Genomic DNA, 21,773 nt, shown 5'->3' with positions numbered 1-21,773 from the left:
TTACGGTATCAGTTCTATATTTCTGCATCCGGTACGTCACGGACGAGGTCACGTATCCTGGCCACATACCGCGGAAGCAAATCGCTCCTGTATGTTACCCTGCGCCACTGAGCAGTTTGCATAGGAATGAATGGGCGGCCATTTTCCAGTCTGTGGTCCATCCTTTATTATGTCCATGGTTCTACTCAACTTCACGGTCAGCTTACACCATTACGGGTTGCGAGCTATCTGGGGCTGGTGCTCGACTTGGTGGCCATGTGAGCCTGCCTCTCGCCGGAGCGCATAGCTACCTTTCTGCAGCTGTATGGCAACACATTAGTTCCATAATTCACTAATAATAGGTTAAAATAATATTTGTTTCACTGGAATCGTACAAGATCATGCAATAATACAAGTTTCCAGCCTCATGATGACAGAAATGAAAGTGAATAAAATTATCCATAAATGCTCAGCCTAAATCTGCCTGCAGGTGATTTGTGTCTTTTCAGATTTGAGAAGCTTTGTTTATTTTAATAATGAGAAGGTTGAGGGCCGTTAGTTCCCTCCCCTGGGACCTGAAGCTGGAAGAGGAGATCATGTTTACTAGGACAGCTGCATCTTCCCAGGAGTCTACCCAGTGGATAATACATCTCCCACAGGCTATTGGCGATATTAATGAAAGGAGTGAAGCATGAGTGAAAGATTCTTCTGCTACAGTAAATCGTAACATCATTTCATACGTGTAAATCAATGTAATCGAGGCTGGTTTCCCCCTAACCAAAACACTGTACTGCGCCTTTAAGGCCTCAGCTCAAACTGCCAGCGGCGGCTAGCAGCTAGCTCGTTGCTAGCTGCTTGTTATTTTGTGCAACAAGATGGCTGTCGTTCCCGAGAACAGGGTGCTCTCCTTCGGCGTTTTTAAATGGAGCTCTTATTCTTCCACGTATTTACCTGAGTGAGTAACATGTACACTAACTGGGCAGAGGAATGCATTAGGTTTGGCTCCTGCGGGGGTAATTTCTCCCGCCCATCCGGCGCGGTGTGTCTAACGTGTCCCGCGGAGTGCAGCTTCTCCTCGGCTAGCGGGCTAGCTGCTGTATAGCCGCCGGTTCGTTGGGTTTGGACGCCGGCGCCGCCCGGCTGTTACGTAATCGTCCACACACTTCATTCCCACTAGAGTCAAACGCCGCGTGTTGTGGACGGGCTTCATTGCAACGATCACGTTCTGAAGCTTTGGCCATACAAGAACTGGTCTGCATACATTAACAATTTAGTGTTTTTTTTTCCACACACATGCCAAAGAGTTGCGGACTCACTGCACCGCATGTTGTGTTGTGACTCCGCCGTGTGACGCGTGGGCCGCCGGGGTGTACAAAACAAGCGCACCTGCTGCTGTTGAGATAACCAGCAGATATGGTCAAAGCTAAACAGGCGTCTGTCAACATCCTAGGACGAGTCGACCACAACCCCAGAGACTAGCACATGATGAAGGTTGACGTACGTGTTGTCAGAACTACAAGTTTACATGACCAGCGTTTGGAGCACTTGTAGCTTCAAACCGGTCTGGATGTCTTGCTAATATAGCAGCTAGTCAGTGGTAAACATTCCACTAACTATTGACATCGTCAACCAGCAGAAGTCACATTCAAAGAAAACACACGCACACACAGGCACTCCGAATATAATCTGTCGAGATAAATACAGAGGATTATAAAGGGCATAAATGTTAAAAGATGCAATCAATTTAGATGGATGGCTTGGCAGTAATCTGAACAAGAATAAATGGAATGTCATCACACATAACCAAAAACACTAATCACGAGTACAAATAGCCACGCCTTCTCTACATAAAGAGACATGTATATAATGATGAATAAGTCAATAATGACGCTTACTGAGCAGTAGTTAGCAAACTCTGGCCTTTATTTTAGACACATCCGTCACCTGGACACACACACATGCACACGCACACTCACAGAACCTCATTTGACATAGACTTTTCCGCTCCCAGAAACATCTTGGTGGACAAACCCAACGATCAGTCTTCCAGATGGTCTTCAGAAAGCAACTACCCTCCACAAGTAAGATCGCTGTTACAATATTCATTTCTCAACCCCTTATCGTCGCTCATACCAGCATTTGATATGAGCGGCACACTTTGTGTGTGTGGTTGTCGTTAACACATAGATGATAGATCTTCTGTCTGTCTTTCCCATTACCAAAATGAAAGGCAGGTGCATCAGAGAAAATTGGCAAAGACTACACGGTTGGATCAGCACAATCGATGTGTGATGATTATGCGTGTGTGTGTGTGTGTATAAGGATGACTGTGAGGCAAAACAAACAACACAGGGCAACCCAGATAATGATGATTGCAAGAAGTAGTTTGATTGGAATCCAGTGGCATATATAGCACTGCTGGGTCCAAGAGGGAAACATTGATGAGATTCCTTACCCCTCCTGGTGTGTGTGTGTGTGTGTGTGTGTGTGTGTGTGTGTGTGTGTGTGTGTGTGTGTGTGTGTGTGTGTGTGTGTGTGTGTGTGTGTGTGTGTGTGTGTGTGTGTGTGTGTGTGTGTGTGTGTGTGTGTGTGTGTGTGTGAGTGTCTGAGAGAGATACGAAGGAGAAGCTCTGCATGAAGTACAGCCAAGCAGGAGGTGTTATGTTACCCCAAGGAACCCAACAACGTACCCCAGAGAAATGCAGTTTAAAATTTGATACCACCGGCTCTTTATGTGTTCTCATTGACTGAGTGGTTCGGAGATGAACCACTGTCTGGGTGTGTACCCAGTCGGCATGCAGCAAATGTTTCACCAGACCAGACAGAAACACAGAGCAGGTCAATGGGGGACTGTTCCCAGGGTGACCGGGCGGGCTGGTCTGTCCTCTCCGTGGAGGGGAGGTGAAGGCGTTGGTCTCTGGGGTCGGATCATCACCCTCGCTCCGGCTCCGCCTGTTGAGGCGCTGGATCAGCTGTCTCCTGTCGCTCCTTATCGTAATAGGACACAGCGATTTGACGAACGACTCGTTTATGGCTGTGATTTCAGTGTTGTATTAAAACCCTGACCACACCATTAGGAGGCTGCGTAAATCGTGTACAATCGCCAGACTTGTCGATTTTAGTTTTTTCAGCATTGCTTCATAGAATATTATGTCCCTGTACTGTACCGTTACTCTTCTTGTCTCTTCCTTCCCCCCTTCAGTACTTAATACTGAAACTGGAACGGCCGGCCATCGTACAGAGCATCACCTTCGGGAAGTATGAGAAGACTCACGTGTGCAACCTGAAGAAGTTCAAGGTGTTCGGGGGCATGAGTGAGGAGAACATGACAGAGCTCCTGTCCAGGTAGAGGCTGTGTGACACCCGCTTTGTTAAAGGTGACATATTATACCACCAGGTGTGGTAAGCCGTTTTGAAAATCTGCTTCTTCTGACCTCACAAGTGGGCGTGTACACCTCGATGTATGACGGATAGATCCACTGGGTAGGCTGGTAGACTGATCTATCCACACATCTAGGTGCACCACTTGTGATGTCAGAAGAGGCAGATTTTTCAAAACTGTTTTTAACGGCTCATCACACCTACACCTGGTGTGATTGATGGCATTTAGCATTTTTTATATTTTCTTAAACGAAGGCGCATATGCAAAGCATGCTAAAAACTTTTGTAAAAAGTATTTTTTTCAGGGTTGTGTGTTCTGAGAATCTTTTGGCCTCTGTAGATTCACTGTCTAAATATCACTTCCTGCCTTTAAATCTGTACATTAATAACGAGTGAACTGACCACAGGACTTTGTGCTTCCTCTTCTCTGTCTCTCCCTCCCAGTGGCCTTAAGAACGACTACAATAAGGAGACATTTACCTTAAAACACAAGATCGAGGAACAGATGTTCCCCTGCAGATTTGTCAAAATAGGTGAGGCCTGTCCTTCAACTTCCGTGTGTATGGTCTCTGACAGTAAACTGTGCTCCCTTACGACTAGAAAGACCAAGCCTGAGATCCTCTTCAAGAGGAATGTGTGTTGGCAAGCTGCCCTTGCCCTTGAGCAAGATCGCAGAGATTGTAATGAATGTCTAACTGACTTCGTTCTGAACCAGGCTTGTCTACTCTGGAACATGACTTTGTCAATCAGGTTCCAAAACAAGGTCTAATTATATATTAACTTTCCACTGTAGAGTCTCTCTCTCTCGCTTTCACTTTCTCTCTCTCTCTCCTCTCACTGACTCTCTTCGCCCTCTGTGTCTCTCTCTCCTCACTGACCCTCTCTCCCTGTCCCCCAGTGCCTCTCATGTCGTGGGGTCCTAGTTTTAACTTCAGTATCTGGTACATCGAGCTCCACGGCATCGAGGACCCAGACGTGGTGCAGCCCTGCCTCAACTGGTACAGCAAGGTGAGCTTCTCACGGTCCTAATCAATGATGCATGCCTCTTCCTGGTGGATCACCATGGGCCTTGTTCACCTTGCAGCCATCTTGGTTCTATGTGCTAGCTTCGGCGGGGAATTGAGTGAGGTACTCAAACTCGTATCAAACCAAGATGGCCGATAGCTGAATAAGGCCCACATCCACATTCTGATCGAATGATGATGTTAAAAAACAGTGTTGGGTAAGAGAGTAAACGGTGGAGAATATATCAAAACAAACAATAGAATTTCCACTTTCTGAAAATATGGCAAAAAAAAAGATTTGGGGTTGTAATAATGTTTGTAATAATTTTTTTTCATTTCCTTTACTGCCATTCGCCTCACATCCACCACCTCCCTCACCACCTCCACCCCCATAACCTCCACCAACCCCTCCACCACCTCCACCTCTACCCTCTCACCATACAGTACCGGGAACAGGAAGCCATCCGCCTCTGCCTCAAGCACTTCCGGCAGCACAACTACACGGAGGCGTTCGAGTCGCTGCAGAAGAAGACGCGCGTGGCGCTGGAGCACCCCATGCTGAGCCACCTCCACGACCGTCTGGTGCTGTGCGGGGACTTTGACTCCTGCGAGGAGCTCATCGACAAGGCCGTCGGAGGTACTGGGCCCGTCCGCATCGTAAACACGTTGTTACTGTTGTCACCTCGCTGACTCTGTCTGCTCACTGACTCTGTCTGCTCACTGACTCTGTCTGCTCACTGACTCTGTCTGCTCACTGACTCTCTCTCCTCACTGTCTCTCTCCTCACTGACTCTCTCCTCACTGTCTCTCTCCTCACTGTCTCTCTCCTCACTGACGCTCTCTCCTCACTGTCTCTCTCCTCACTGACTCTCTCTTCACTGACTGTCTCTTCACTGACTCTCTCCTCACTGACTCACTCTCCTCACTGTCTCTCTCCCCACTGACTCTCTCTCCCCACTGACTCTCTCTCCCCATGGACTCTCTCCCTCTCCTCACTGACTCCCTCTCCTCACTGACTCCCTCTCCTCACTGACTCTCTCTCCTTACTGACTCTCTCTCTCTCCTCACTGACTCCCTCTCCTCACTGTCTCTCTCTCCTCACTGACTCTCTCTCTCTCCTCACTGACTCTCTCTCTCTCCTCACTGACTCCCTCTCCTCACTGACTCCCTCTCCTCACTGACTCTCTCTCCTTACTGACTCTCTCTCTCTCCTCACTGACTCCCTCTCCTCACTGTCTCTCTCTCCTCACTGACTCTCTCTCTCTCCTCACTGACTCTCTCTCTCTCCTCACTGACTCCCTCTCCTCACTGACTCTCTCTCTCTCCTCACTGTCTCTCTCTCCTCACTGACTCCCTCTCCTCACTGACTCTCTCTCCTCACTGACTCCCTCTCCTCACTGACACTCTCCTCACTGACACTCCTCACTGACTCTCTCTCGCTCATCACTGACTTTCTCTCTTCTCACTGACTCTCTCCTCACTGACTCCCTCTCCTCACTGACTCTCTCCTCACTGACTCTCTCTCCTCACTGACTCTCTCCTCACTGACTCCCTCTCCTCACTGACTCTCTCTCCTCACTGACTCTCTCTCCTCACTGACTCTCTCCTCACTGACTCTCTCCTCACTGACTCTCTCTCGCTCATCACTGACTTTCTCTCTCCTCACTGTCTCTCTCCTCACTGTCATCTCCTCACTGACGCTCTCTCCTCACTGTCTCTCTCCTCACTGACTCTCTCTTCACTGACTGTCTCTTCACTGACTCTCTCCTCACTGACTCACTCTCCTCACTGTCTCTCTCTTCACTGACGCTCTCTCCTCACTGACTCTCTCCTCACTGTCTCTCTCCCCACTGACTCTCTCTCCCCACTGACTCTCTCTCCCCATGGACTCTCTCCCTCTCCTCACTGACTCCCTCTCCTCACTGACTCCCTCTCCTCACTGACTCTCTCTCCTTACTGACTCTCTCTCTCTCCTCACTGACTCCCTCTCCTCACTGTCTCTCTCTCCTCACTGACTCTCTCTCTCTCCTCACTGACTCTCTCTCTCTCCTCACTGACTCCCTCTCCTCACTGACTCCCTCTCCTCACTGACTCTCTCTCCTTACTGACTCTCTCTCTCTCCTCACTGACTCCCTCTCCTCACTGTCTCTCTCTCCTCACTGACTCTCTCTCTCTCCTCACTGACTCTCTCTCTCTCCTCACTGACTCCCTCTCCTCACTGACTCTCTCTCTCTCCTCACTGTCTCTCTCTCCTCACTGACTCCCTCTCCTCACTGACTCTCTCTCCTCACTGACTCCCTCTCCTCACTGACACTCTCCTCACTGACACTCCTCACTGACTCTCTCTCGCTCATCACTGACTTTCTCTCTTCTCACTGACTCTCTCCTCACTGACTCCCTCTCCTCACTGACTCTCTCCTCACTGACTCTCTCTCCTCACTGACTCTCTCCTCACTGACTCCCTCTCCTCACTGACTCTCTCTCCTCACTGACTCTCTCTCCTCACTGACTCTCTCCTCACTGACTCTCTCCTCACTGACTCTCTCTCGCTCATCACTGACTTTCTCTCTTCTTACTGACTCTCTCCTCACTGACTCTCTCCTCATTGAGTCTCTCTCTCTCCTCACTGCCTCTCACGCTCTCTCGTCACTTACTATTCTCTCCTTACTGACTCCTTGGGTTTCGTTCTCGGGGAAAATGTGAGTTTTGACTCTCTTTGGAATGTCTTGGTTTGTAGTGAGATTCTCTTCTTAGTTTTGTCTCTGGAAATGACCTCCACATTTCAAACATACCTGTCTTTAAATTCCATTCAGCGTTTTCGGATTACTCCATCTGGATCGCCATGCTAACGTACGTGTTCCTCCCCTCTCTGCCACGTCTCCTCCACAGACGGGCTGTTCAATCAGTACATTAGCCAGCAGGAGTACAAGCCCAGGTGGAGCCAGATCTTGCCCAAATGCCACAAAGGTACAAACGCCCAAGAGCCCAACCGAGGAGACCCCAACAGTGAGTCCACCGTTACTCCAGACAGGCTTCCTAGCTAGGCCTTCTAGCCAGGCTTCCTAGCCAGGCTTCCTAGCTAGGCCTTATAGCCAGGCCTCCTAGCCAGGCTTCCTAGCTAGCAAGGCCTGGATCGCTTACTGCTGCTGTAGGTAAGATTTACAGAGTTCTGAAAAAGAGGCCGCCATCGGGGTGATAACGCTGTGTGTTCCAATGTGATTGAGGCTAGAAGGATTTTCCAAGCCAATCAGGGCAGAGCCCCCCCCCCCCCCCCCCTTTCATTGGTCAGAAATGGGGGAGGGGTCTAACCTTTAAATGATCTCACACAGAAGTAGGCGCGCAGTCAACTAGAACAGAAAATCGCTGACGGAACGCTGTAGCGCTTCTAGCCGAATATCCTCAAATTAAAGCCCTTGAATCTTACGTACAGCATCTCACATTTAATCAGCAGCAGCATTTCCATGTAGACGCCCTCCTGAGCCGAAACCCTTCTCCCATCTCCTCCTCTTTCCCCCCTCCCTCCACTCATCTGCTTCCTACCAATATGATGTACCTCCCATAACTCACCCTTTTTCTGTCTCTCTCTCTCTCTCTCTCGCTCTCTGTCTGTTTTTCTCTCTCTCTCTTACTCACTCACTCACTCACTCACTCACTCACTCACTGGCTCTCTCTCTCTCTCTCTCTCTCTCTCTCTCTCTCTCTCTCTCTCTCTCTCTCACTCTCACTCTCACTCTCACTCTCTGTCTCTGGCATTCTCTCTCTCTCTCTCTCTCTCTGGCTCTCTCTCTCTCTCATATCCCCCCATTCCAGGTGACGCCGATGACAACCGTCCCGGGATGAGAGGCGGTCACCAGATGGTCATTGACGTCCAGTCGGGTGAGTCACACATGTACGGGAAACAGAAGACCCCCCGACCCCACCCGAAACACCACCCATCTCTCCCAAGATCCTCCCCAATGCATTAAAACAGAAGACCCCCTTTTTAAACAACGTGCTTCTGCCCCGTGCCAACCCAGTCTCGGATGTCTTGAAGCCCCGCATTAAGTCTCGCTTATCGCAGTCTCCCATAGTTTTGAAGACAAGGAAGTGCTACTCTGAGGGAGCTACGTTAGCTACGTTAGCCATGTCACTGCCGGATCAAACCAGCGTCAGTAGAGTTCTCTCGGTAGCGACTTCACTGAGGTAGAGAGACGTGACTGAGCGTCGTGTTGACTGTTGCCAGTCTGTAATTTTCCACAACTAGCCTTGGGTTCATTATGGAAATTTACTGACGTTCCTACACGGACGGAGCTGTCTGTGTTGAGTAAGAGCTCTGTCTCTCAGGTGTCTCAATGACCCTCAAATTGGCCCCAATTACACCCTGCCCAGGACCTTTGACCTTTCATAGGGGAGGACAAATGAGTGATGTCATGGAGAAACCTTTTTTCTACCTGTAACATTTTTGTTGTTGTGGAGGCGCAGTGTTCAGTTACGTTGTGGACTGTCAGTGGTATTCCACTTGTGGAATACCACTGACATACCCTGACACAGGTCCAGGTCTAGAGTACTGACATACCCTGACACAGGTCCGGGTGTGGAGTATTGACATACCCTGACACAGGGCTGACCTGCCGGGCATTTCTAAAAGAGCACATCAAGCCGGCCTTTTGTCTCCCCGGCGTCCCGGCTACTGTTAGCAGACTGCTCTGTGAGGTTTCAGCGAGGTACTTTCCTGCCGGCGGGCCGCAGGACAAAGGCCAGCATTGTTAGTGCGATCGCTCACATGAGCGCTCACAGACGTGTGTTGGGGAGAGAGTGACAGTTTTTTTTTTTAATTGTGTAAGAACCCGGCCTCTCAGGTGTCTCAGTGGCCCAAACCTTTTTGGCTGGCTCTGATTGGCTCCAATTAAACCCTGCCCAAGGCCTTTGACCTTTCAAAGGGAATGTCAAATGATTGACGTTGTCACAGTGAAACCTTTTCGTCTGCCTGTAAAATGTTTGTTTATGTTGTCGTTGAGGCTCAGTGTTCTGGTTGAGAATAGTTTTCTGTGAGGCGCGGTGTACTTGAGGATTTCTGTTGTCATGGAGATGCTGTATATTGTACCTGTTGAAGTTTGTTGTCATGGAGACGGAGTATTGTGTACCTGTAGCGGGTTGTTGTCATTGAGATGGGAGTAATGCGTACCAGTGGAGGTTTGTCTGCACGGAGACGTGGTACACACCAGTTGAGGCTTGTTCTCATGGAGACGGGGTATGTTCCTGTTTCGAGTGTGTCCTGCTGTGGCAGAGACGGTGTACCCGTCGTCACGGAGACGTTGGAGGACGTCGTTTGCCTGCGGTTGTCATGGAGATGCTGGAGGATGGGTGTGTGCGTTGGGTTGAGCGCTGTGGTCCTTGTTCTTGCAGAAACGGTGTACCTGTTTGGCGGCTGGGACGGGACCCAGGACCTGGCGGACTTCTGGGCCTACAGCGTCCAGGAGAACCAGTGGACGTGCATCTCCAGGGACACGGAGAAGGAGGTGGGCCCCGCGGGACCGCCGGGCTGCTGAGGTTGCTCTTAGCATGTGTTTGGTTCGACCAAGACGATGTGTCTCTGAGCATATGTTGTGGGCGCCTGGTCTGTGATGCGCAACAGTGGGATAACCAACCGGAGCAGAAACAGGCAGAAACAGGCTTTGCGGTGAACTCCCAACTTATGACATTTATTTATAAAGGAGGGGGGGGGGGGGGGAGAGGCAACTCAAATCTTCACCGGGTCGGCGGTTGATGTCAGGGTGCTCGGTCTGGCTCTTCCTGTTATGGGGGGGGGGGAGAGAGAGAGGGAGAGAGAGAGAGAGAGAGAGAGAGGGAGAGGGAGAGGGAGAGAGAGAGAGAGAGGGGCCAAGCTTAGTGGGGTCTGTGGTCCCTGCCGCTGACCTCTTCGCCCTGGCTCGGCTCTTGGTTCCTCTTGGGAGTTTTGGGGGTTCCTCTCCAGCTGCAGGCCTTTGCACTCGTATCAGCACGACACAATTTACACAGATCAAAGAAACAGTCCTTCGGGCCACTTGGAAGTAATTTAATTATAAGGGTTCAGTTGAGTCAAGAGGTTTGGGCCACAGGCCTCTTACCACGAGACTGGCCCAGTGTGTGTCTGGTCTCCACACGCTCCTCCAGCCAGTCTGTCTTCAGCTTGTTCTGGTGGGGTTAAAAGGCCTCCTGATTGCAGGGCTACCTCAGCACACCTGTGAGCGGTAAGCTGAGACACCTGAGTGGGGCGGGGTCTCTCTGATACAGCTTTTAGAGTAGTACCTCCCATCCAACACCACACCCCTTGGCTGCCTTTGCCTGCCTGTGTGGCCACCATGTGGCCATGTGGGGCACTGCTCAGCGCCTGGGCCACCACAATGTGTGTATTCCTATCCATACATATCGGTGTACGTCTGCATAAGGCATGTGTCCGTGTGTTGTATGTCAGCGGACTGTATCCTAACCATTGGTTGTTATAGAGATGGCGATAGAGTGCCACTTGTTGATGTTGCCCCATGTCTGTGTTTATCTGCTCAACGTGCATGTGTCCATGGTCATGTGTTCATATTCATGTGTTTGTGTTCATCTGTTCACATTCATGTTTGTGTTTCCCTGTTCAAGTGTTCATGTTTTCATGTTTATATCTTCATGTCTGTGGGTTGACGTTCATGGGGTCATGTCCCGCTGTCAATGTTCATGTGTTCATGTCCGCGTGACCATGTATGTGTGTTCATGTTCATGTGTTCATTTTCATGTGTTCATGTTTGTGTGTTCATGTTCATGTGTTCATGTCGGTGTGTTCATGTGTTCATTTTCATGTGTTCATGTTTGTGTGTTCATGTTCATGTGTTCATGTCGGTGTGTTCATGTGTTAATTTTCATGTGTTCATGTCTGTGTGTTCATGTGTTCATTTTCATGTGTTCATGTCTGTGTGTTCATGTGTTCATTTTCATATGTTCATGTATGTGTGTTCATGTGTTCATGTCTGTGTGTTCATGTGTTCATTTTCATGTGTTCATGTCTGTGTGTTCATGTTCATGTGTTAATGTTCATGTGTTTATGTCCGGGGGACCATTTCCATGTGTTCATGTTCATGTGTTAATTTCCGTTTCATACATGAACACTTATGTGTTCATGTATGTGTGTTCATGTGTTCATTTCTATATGTTAATGTCTGTGTTCAATGTCCGGGTGACCATGCTTGTGTGTTCATGTTCATGTCTGTGTGTTCACGTGTTCATGTTCATGTGTCCATGTGTCCAGAGCGGTCCCAGTGCTCGCTCCTGCCACAAGATGTGCATGGACTCCCAGCGGCGCCAGATCTACACGCTGGGCCGCTACCTGGACTCCAGCGTCCGCAACAGCAAGTCCCTGAAGAGCGACTTCTACCGCTACGACATCGACGGCAACGCCTGGACGCTGCTCAGCGAGGACACGTCCGCCGACGGGGGGCCCAAGCTGGTGTTCGACCACCAGGTAGGCCCAGCTCCTCCCACCCTCAACCATTTATATAAACCGTCACAACAACACTTTTCTATTGTAGAAAGTTACGCCCTTAATAAAGATCGGGAGCAGAGCGTTTTTTAAGTAGGAATCGTGCATATCGTGGCAGAGTATCAGGGAAATATCAGAAACTCGTCTGGAAATGATGTAGCTGTAATTGTAGATTCAACTCTGGCCACTAGAGGGTGCTAAGGGGGTCACACACATAGTGCAGCTTTAAACAGAGGCTCCGATGAGGTATGGACTTGATTTTCTGTGTACAGGCGATATGACAGGAAGAAAACACACACACATAGATGTAGGCCTACAGATGGTGACGCAAATGAGTCGATAAATATGATTGAATGAGAAGGGTATAGAATACAGGACATACATATGAGATCAATAAATAAATGGATAATTCACAATAAGACGAGTAAAGGAAGGAGTGACAGATGAAGAGCCACTTAAAGCCATCCCAGTCTACATCAGATCAGCTGGTGTGTGGTTCTGAAGTGGCCCCAGTGGACTCGGCCTCTAGTCCCTGTAGCGCTTCAGATTATCACGTCGTACTGAAACGTCCCCGAGCCATACAATCCTCTCGAGCGTCAGCGGCCGATGCGCGTCGTGGCTCTGTCGTCTCCTGAGAGGAGCGCAGTCGTTCTCCTCTCAACAGCCACCAGACCGAGTCGGTTCTGGAGAATCACAAACAACAGTTTTATGATCGGGGTGCCGATGGCTTGGTTGTGATTTCCCACGGGCTGCAACGTGTGTGTGTGTGTTTGTGTGTAGCTATTTCCTCCTCTCTGTCTTGTTTGCACACCTCCTCAGGCCTAGAGGGAGGGTGGGGGTCGGTCGTCAAGGAAACGGAGTCATGCAGGCTCTGTTTTTTTTTTTTTGTTTGGAGGATAAATAGCTGCAGCATCCACTGCTGGGGCCATTCCAAAGGGGCCTCTGAACCAGTCGTCTCTCAGACCGCAAACCTGCGCCCTAGGGGTAGCAATCACAGGGTATCTTGCGATACATGGCCCGCGATACCGATAATATCGCGATAATCATTATATTGTTAGCATTACTACAACCAAATATCACGATATACAGTATGTCTTACGATGAATAAAAAATTACTGTGAAAAGGTAAAGTGCTGGATTTCGGTTTAATTCACGGTCCAAACTGGGTTTTTCCGTCCCAAGTTTCCTTCATTCATGTGTTTATGCAATATTTCCTGTCTAACTCGCCCACTTTCTTTGTTTCCTCCCTATGTCCCGCCCCCCTCTGCCCACTTCCTGTTGTTCCTCCCTATGTCCCGCCCCCCTCTGCCCACTTCCTGTTGTTCCTCCCTATGTCCCGCCCCCCTCTGCCCACTTCCTGTTGTTCCTCCCTATGTCCCGCCCCCCCTGCCCATTTCCTGTTGTTCCTCCCTATGTCCCGCCCCCCCCTGCCCACTTCCTGTTGTTCCTCCCTTTGTCCCCCCCCCCCCCCCTGCCCACTTCCTGTTGTCCCTCCCTATGTCCCGCCCCCCCGCTCTCCCAGATGTGCATGGACTCTGAGAAGCACATGATCTACACGTTTGGCGGGCGCATCCTGACGTGCAACGGCAGCATGGAGGACAGCCGGGCGTCAGAGCCCCAGTTCAGCGGGCTGTTCGCCTACCACTGCCTGGCCGGCACCTGGAGCCTGCTCAGGGACGACTCCTGCAACGCCGGCCCCGAGGACGTCCAGTCCCGCATCGGCCACTGCATGCTCTTCCACACGGTGGGTCCCGGGCGAGGGCCTGCCACCTTGGTTGCCATGGGAACGATTAGAATAGTTTCCGATATTTCGGATATCCAGATTTTTTTTTTCTTTCCGATACTGGTATCGGTAATGTGTCGGAAAGTATCAGAACTATTAGTGTTGTTCGGATACCGAAAGCCATATATCGGGAATTCTTCCGATGCTTTTATCAAAGAGCCATTGTACACAATACATAGAAGTGGGGGAGGCTTTGCAGAGTCTAGGCGAACTCTGAACAAGTGAGCCTTGAGTCTTTTTGCAGAAGCCGTTGAGCGACTCTGTGGTCCTGGCGGCACTCCTGAGCTCGATCCACCTCTTGTCTTTATAGGTTGTTCACTGGGCCTGCGTTAAGTCTTTCTGACTTACAATTCTTTATTGGTATCGGTAGATAGAATTATTAGGCGGGTTTCAGATGAGGCATGCAGCTTCGTTTGCCATGCGTCAGAATTCATTCTGGGATGAAAAACGTCAGAATTACCTGTGATAAATTCCGATGCCACGAGTCACCTGGCTTTCAAAACTCACGGTAGTTTCAGGAAAACAACTTCCGTCTGCTTTTCTGTGCATTTGCTCTCGAATAAGTGCGGACATAAGACACTCCCCTTAACATATCAAAACGTTGCCCTGGTTGGTTGGAATTACCACGTGGAATTTCCCACTTTAGAAATGACATAACTCCTTTAAGAGAGGCGTGCCTGGTGCCATCTCCCAAACTATGCAAATTAAAAAGAGACGCTTTTGTGACCTTTCACCTCATCACTCATGTATTTTTTATTTTGAATGAGGGGCTGGAGATTGTTTAATATGAAACTACAATTGGCGACCAAAATCCCTTGGTTGCAGAAAATTCGGCACCTTTGCTCCTCAGCCTGCATCAATAAGGGGGACGTCCAATGCGTCGAATTCGTCTGCTACGAAGAACGCAAGCGCCACTTGGTATGCCGTCCTCCTTGTTGACGAGAAGTTCACCTGTGTCTGCCTTGACGTGATGGGAAATTGACGAGTTCCCGCCAGATAATCTCAAGTCTCGTTGATAAATGCGGTCCAATGCAGACGATCTGAAACTCGCCCATTGACATCGCCCATGCGGTGGGAGTATTAAAGAACCACCTCTCTCTCTCTCTCTCTCCCTTCAGAGGAACCGCTGCTTGTATGTGTTCGGGGGCCAGCGCTCCAAGACCTACCTCAACGACTTCTTCAGCTACGACGTGGACGCGGACCACGTGGAGATCATCTCCGACGGCACCAAGAAGGACTCGGGCATGGGTAACTCCCCCACTCTCTCTCTTTTCTACTACTGTAACACCCCCGTCTCTCTCTCTTTTCTACTACTCTTCCTGGGTAACACCCCCCATCTCTCTCTTTTCTACTACTCTTCCTGGGTAACACCCCCATCTCTTTCTCTCTTTTCTACTACTCTTCCTGGGTAACACCCCCATCTCTCTCTTTTCTACTACTCTTCCTGGGTAACACCCCCCATCTCTCTCTTTTCTACTACTCTTCCTGGGTAACACCCCCATCTCTTTCTCTCTTTTCTACTACTCTTCCTGGGTAACACCCCCCATCTCTTTCTCTCTTTTCTACTACTCTTCCTGGGTAACACCCCCATCTCTCTCTCTTTTCTACTACTCTTCCTGGGTAACACCCCCCATCTCTCTCTCTTTTCTACTACTCTTCCTGGGTAACACCCCCATCTCTTTCTCTCTTTTCTACTACTCTTCCTGGGTAACACCCCCATCTCTCTCTTTTCTACTACTCTTCCTGGGTAACACCCCCATCTCTCTCTTTTCTACTACTCTTCCTGGGTAACACCCCCATCTCTCTCTTTTCTACTACTCTTCCTGGGTAACACCCCCCATCCCTCTCTTTCTACTTAAGTGAAAGTACGATCTGGAGAGAATAAAGTACCGGGTATTAAGGAGGAGGTATCGGCAAGGTTTGAATTAATTAATTCATGGCATTTACTTAAATGCTATAATATATATAACTTATAATAGTTACAGCCCTCCAATGTGTCGTACCATTGCAATCTATATAAATATGGTTTCAAAAGTAGCTCTGTTGAGTTTGATGATCAGACAAAGTCTGCGGCATATCAACATGAGAGAGACAGGGCCCCGGTCAGAAGAGCCCCGAGCGCGCGTGCCTGTGTGTGTGTGTGTGTGTGTGTGTGTGTGTGTGTGTGTGTGTGTGTGTGTGTGTGTGTGTGTGTGTGTGTGTGTGTGTGTGTGTGTGTGTGTGTGTGTGTGTGTGTGTGTGTGTTTAGGCCCACCGCCAATCAACTTCTACTTCCGGCACCAGGGAGTGGGAGGGAGGGAGGGAGGGAGAGAGGGAAACATTCAACATGGACCAGCGAGAGAAAGAGCGGCAGATAGGTAGAGAGAAATGGGGAAAAATGAAAGGGGTAAGATTGAGGGAGGTAGAAAATGAGAAAGAACAGAATGTCTTCTGGCAGTGGGGAAGCACCATGGCCCAAACAGTGTGTTCCCTCTCTCTGTTTTCCTTTACCTCTCTCGCTCTCTGTCTCTCTCTCTCTCTCTGTTCTGATAAATAACCACTCTGTTCCTCACATACATAATTGTTTCTTTTTATGTTCTTGTTATGCCATCCCTCCCTCTCCCTCCTTAATGTGAGGCTCCCTCTCTCATAGTTCCAGTGAGTGTGAGTCCATACCGAGTAATAACCAAGAACATCGCGGCTTCCTCCTTGTTTTGCATTCTTCAACTGTGGTTGTAATGAGATCAGTGTGTGTGTGTGTGTGTGTGTGTGTGTGTGTGTGTCTTGCTTCAGTGAAACATCCGTTACCAATATAATTAGTCCACATCATTTAGTGAAACCAATTCAGTTGAAGAGCATTTAGAGTTGTTGCTTCTGCCACAAACATCCAAACAGCACTTTGATCTTTCGGATTCAACTCGTGTCTCATCAGGCGAGCGAACCAATCAGTGGAGTCCCTCAGAACGGGCTCCTGCTGCTGCCCACACACACGCAGGATGCTCTGCCGCACAACCGCTACAAAACTCAATCCTACAGATGATAACGTAAGGGATGTTTTGGTGTCGCCACGACGGACGCAAGAGGGTGGGCTTAGCTCAGGAGGGTGAGCGGGTTGACTGGTAACCGGAAGGTTGCTAGTTCGATCCCCGACTCCTCCTACCTAGCAGAGTGTCGAGGTGTGTCCCTGAGCGAGACGCCTCGCCCTGACTGCTCCTGGCTGATCTGGCTGTCGCCTTGCGTGGTTGACTCCGCCGTCGGTGTGTGAATGTGGCTGTGAGCCGTTGTAGGTCGTCTTTGGCATCCGGTAAACAACTGTCGTGAATGTAAATCTACCGATGGCTCGACCAGCCAGACCGGCCTGGTCCTTTGGGAGGATGATGATGATGATGATGATGAGGAGATGATGTCATGACATTCTTCCCTTTGCCCCCCCCCCCCCCCCCCCCCCCCCCAACAGTCCCCATGACGGGCTTCACTCAGCGGGCCACCATCGACCCGGACCTCAACGAGATCCACGTCCTGTCGGGTCTCAGCAAGGACAAGGACAAGAGGGAGGAGAACGTCCGCAACTCCTTCTGGATCTACGACATCGCCCGCAACAACTGGTAGGAGGCGCCACGCACGCAGACACACACTCGCGCATACACACACCGACACGCGCGCACACACACACAAGTATGTACCCACAGAATCACGCACACTCCTACACGCAGGCGCACGCACATGCATACACAAAGACATGCATGCACGGGCAAACACAGACGCACACGGGCATTGGCATACGGACACGCATGCATACACAAACGCACAAACACACGCATACTCGGATAGAGGTGTACGATTCTCTGTCTCTCTCTGTCTGTTTGTTTTTACAGATGCGTCTCCTGATGCGCGTTACATCCTCTTTTGCACACACACGCACACACACACACACGCACACACAGGCGCACGTGTAGTCAGGGCCGCAGGCATGCGCCTCCAGAGGATTCATTAGCGCTGTTCCTTATCGAGTTGTGTTTGCCGTCCTGTGAATGTGAAGTCAACAAGACCCCTGGATTATTTAGTGTGTGTGGGCCCGTTCTACCCAGTGAGGACTGCATGTGTGTGTCTGCATGCTGCAGTGTGTGTACGTGTCAGTCATTTAGTTTTACAGTGGTTTGCTCTACGAGGTTCACAGGACAGAATGTTCTCTCTTGTGGGTGTGTGTGTGTTTGTGTGTGTGTGTGTGTGTGTCAGGTCGTGTGTGTATAAGAACGACCAGGCGGTGAAGGAGAACTCCAACAAGTCTCTTCAGGAGGAGGAGCCATGTCCTCGCTTCGCTCACCAGCTGGTCTACGACGAGATGCATAAGGTAACACACACACACACACACACCAACACACACACGGAGACACACTTAACACGCAGATACTCACTCACTCAGTCAATCCCTCAGCCACACACACACACTCATCATCACACACTCAACACACACACACACACTCACTCACTCCCTCACTTGTCGACACACGCACTCAAATATTCGCATATGCAGTCACATACATCCACTCACTCACTCACTCACTCACTCACTCACTCACTCACTCACTCACTCACAAATCCTCACTCATTCTCTCTCTCTCTCTCTCTCTCTCTCTCTCTCTCTCTCTCTCTCTCTCTCTCTCTCTCTCTCTCTCTCTCTCTCTCTCTCTCTCTCTCTCTCTCTCTCTCTCTCTCTCTCTCTCTCTCTCTCTCTCTCTCTCTCTCTCTCTCTCTCTCTCTCTCTCTCATATCCACACACACACACTCCTCAGCACCCATACTGTATATACAGACACGCACACCTTGGTGCTGGACCCTCAGTCCGGGTCCCGTAGGCCGGGTCCTGGTCTGGAGTGGGGGCCCGGGGGGTAAGGCTGCTGGGGTCTCTGCAGGTGCACTACCTGTTCGGGGGGAACCCGGGGAAGTCCTGCTCCCCCAAGATGCGTCTGGACGACTTCTGGTCCCTGAAGCTCTGCAGGCCGACCAAAGAGTACCTGCTGAGGCACTGCCGGTACCTGATCCGGAAGTACAGGTACACACACGGACACAGGGACACACACACACACACACAAGCAAACAGGCACACACACGCACTGCAGATACCTGATCAGGAAGAACAGGTAAAAAAAGTGGACACTGGAGATACCTGCTCAAGAATTACAGGCACACACAGACACACAGACACACAGACACACAGACACACACACACACACACACACACACACAGACACACAGACATAGACACACACACACACACACACTAGAGTCGCCTGTAGTACAGGCGCACCCCCTAGTGGCCCCCTGGCAGCAGTGCTGCCCTCTAGTGGCCCCCTGCAGCAGTGCTGCCCTCTAGTGGCCCCCTGCAGCAGTGCTGCCCTCTAGTGGCCCCCTGCAGCAGTGCATGTTCCGTCTGGTGACGTGTGGTCCCGGGCCCCAGGTTCGAGGAGAAGGCCCAGGCGGAGCCCCTCAGCGCCCTGAAGTACCTCCAGAACCACCTCTCCCTCACCGTGGACCACGCCGACCCGGAGGAGATCAAGGAGGTATGTGTGTGTGTGTGTTTGTGAACAACCCTAATGATGAGTGTGTTGGTTTGTGTGTGTGTGCGTGTGTGCGCGCGTGCGTGTGAACCACCCTAACGCTGAGTTTGTGTGTGTGTTTGCGTTTCCCAGTTCCAGATGCTCCCGTCCGCCCTCTTCAAGTCCAGCTCGGACTTCATCCCACTGGGTAAGGGCTCGCTCGCCCGAGGGCCGCCGGAGAACGAGAGAGGGAGAGAAGGGGAGCTGGGGGGGGGGGGTCAGACGGAACCCGTCTCTCTGTCTGTCTCTCGTAGGATTCTGTGCTGACTGCAGCACACGTTTACATTGCTCTGACTCCATCTGTCTCAGTGTGACAGATGGAGCCGGAAAGACGGACAGACAGACTGTTCAAAGCATTGGCACGGAAAATTAACATTAACAATGTCGCAATTCTGTAAAAGAAGAAGGTACAAAAGAAATGCAGTCGGGACGGGGGCGACTCGTCCCAGTGTGCACAGAGCTCCCAGAGTGACGTGGACTGTTCTGTTCTAATCTCTCTCTCTCTCTCTCTCTCTCTCTCTCTCTCTCTCTCTCTCTCTCTCTCTCTCTCTCTCTCTCTCTCTCTCTCTCTCTCTCTCTCTCTCTCTCTCTCTCTCTCTCTCTCTCTCTCTCTCTCTCTCTCTCTCTCTCTCTCTCTCTCTCTCTCTCTCTCTCTCTCTCTCTCTCAGGGTTCTCTGACGTGGACCAGACGTACGCCCAGCGGACTCAGCTCTTCGACACGCTCGTCAGCTTCTTCCCCGACAACATGACCCCGCCCAAGGGCAACCTGGTGGACCTCATCACCCTGTAGCCCCGCCTCCAGCCCTCGGCCACACCCGCCTCCAACCCTGGCCACGCCCACCTCAACCAGGGCGGTGACACTACTGACAGGGCCTCCTGATTGGACGGAGCCGGAGATGGAGGGGTTCATATTCGTCAGGGGGAGACGCCCCCCCGTCCCCTCTCTGGCGCTGCGGCGGGAAACCGCTCAGGACGCTGTGTCTGACCTTTGACCTGGTGACCCCTGACCCCCAGCAGGGTGCTTGCAGGGGGTGAACACTAGGGGGCGCTGTGGGCAGACTGAGGGGGGGGGGGCTTGGACTCAGAAACACTGTGATCCCTGGACACGAGCCGGTCGCCGTAGCAACTCGGACCCGGCGCCATTTAATTTTTTTAAAGCTTTCCACTATCCCCCCCCCCCCCCCCCCCCCACCCCCCCCCCCCCCCCCCCCCCCATCGCGTCCATGAACCCCCCTACACTCAGCTACCGTCGTGTGGATTTACCCAGAATGCCTGTATCCCGGAGGTGGATTCTTATTGGTTAGCTCTTTTCCTCGACTGCGCTACACCCGACACACCGAACGTATGCGTGTTGCCGAACCATTAGAGGAATAAGATACAACGTTCATATATCGTATTTAAGTATGGCGTGTGTGTGTGTGTGAGTGGATGTTATTGAATCCTCTGCTGCCAATTATTTAGTTTTGACAAAGGAACCAATATATATACCAAGTTGACAAAGGGAGTGCGCCGGGATCCAGACACACACACACACACACACACACACACACACACACACACACACACACACACACACACACACACACACACACACAGACGCTCCTCTGATCATTGTAAACAGGCTTGGGATACACATGCTAGTCGTAGCAACAGGCTACTCCTCAGATCATTGTAAACTTGTCATTCACCCCCTCCTCTCAGAGTGCGCCGAGTCCTGAGTTGTGTATAGGAAATGCGATTACGTTACACACCAAAAGAAAGTCAGTATTTATGAATGGGTTATGGACGTGTGATTCTCTCTTCACCTTATACCCCTCGAAGTCCACAGAATATATACTTTTTATTTATTGCACAGTTCTAACCTGATTGGGACTACTGAAGTGCTCTGTCGTTTCCTTTCTGCCTTCGCTAAAGCTGCACTATGTAAGTGACATGTAATAGGACGTTGCCATTTATGTTTCCACAATACATTAAATTAAAATTGAACCGACTTGAGCCATCTCGACCATTGGTACGTTATGGAATCTAAATCTGAACAATTTGAGCGTCACAAATTTGCTTAAAGAGCAGGGTGATGATGTTACATGAATGTGTTTGAGTGGATTCTTGAAAACAAGCGTGTCCTTTTATTTCATTATTGGCTTGCGGTGAATCTTCGTACTCTTAATCAATGTCCAACGTGGTACACATCAGCATCTATACAAATTGAAACCATTTTTTTTGGTTCGAAATGCTATCATGGTTGAGGGAACCGACTCGGAAGCGGCCATCTTGGCTCCAAACACTAGCAGCTGGCGCACGGAGCCAAAGATATGAATCACGATTTTTTTAGCTTAGAATTGAAATCACGATTCTCTGCCACGATTTTTTCTCACGAAATGTAATTTTTATTGCCCACATGAACCATAACCAAAAGAAAAAAATGGCAGAACTAACATCGTTTTTTGGCACCTCTAGCATGTTGTGGTTCATATGGCCCTTTATAACTGATTAAAGTGCAGTATCAAAAACGGAATGATTTATTTTGTACATATAGCAGCAGATTGTCTTTAATTGCTGGCCTTTTATAA

General features: G+C 50.2%; 1 protein-coding gene across 2 annotated transcripts; it reads left to right on the top strand.

The window, feature by feature from the left end:
• The first annotated feature begins 805 nt into the window (after window positions 1-805).
• Window positions 806-20,371, top strand: mkln1 (muskelin 1, intracellular mediator containing kelch motifs). Of its 2 annotated transcripts, none has more exons than XM_056588130.1 (18): window positions 806-934; window positions 1,991-2,060; window positions 3,182-3,324; window positions 3,805-3,893; window positions 4,259-4,368; window positions 4,809-5,001; window positions 7,254-7,331; window positions 8,175-8,240; window positions 9,750-9,862; window positions 11,614-11,826; window positions 13,367-13,588; window positions 14,746-14,875; window positions 17,064-17,211; window positions 17,843-17,957; window positions 18,520-18,659; window positions 19,065-19,167; window positions 19,297-19,351; window positions 19,872-20,371. In XM_056588130.1, exons 1-18 carry the CDS (start codon window positions 855-857, stop codon window positions 19,991-19,993), a joined length of 2,190 nt encoding a protein of 729 aa, XP_056444105.1. In that variant the 5' UTR covers window positions 806-854; the 3' UTR covers window positions 19,994-20,371. The 2 variants fall into 2 exon arrangements, with proteins under 2 accessions (XP_056444105.1, XP_056444104.1); XM_056588129.1 differs by having other exon boundaries at window positions 7,254-7,370.
• Window positions 20,372-21,773: the final 1,402 nt, after the last annotated feature.

Source organism: Gadus chalcogrammus, chromosome 4 (genome assembly GCF_026213295.1).
Source record: "Gadus chalcogrammus isolate NIFS_2021 chromosome 4, NIFS_Gcha_1.0, whole genome shotgun sequence".
NCBI classification, from domain to species: domain Eukaryota; kingdom Metazoa; phylum Chordata; class Actinopteri; order Gadiformes; family Gadidae; genus Gadus; species Gadus chalcogrammus.
This window is presented reverse-complemented; position numbering and strand designations above follow the sequence as displayed.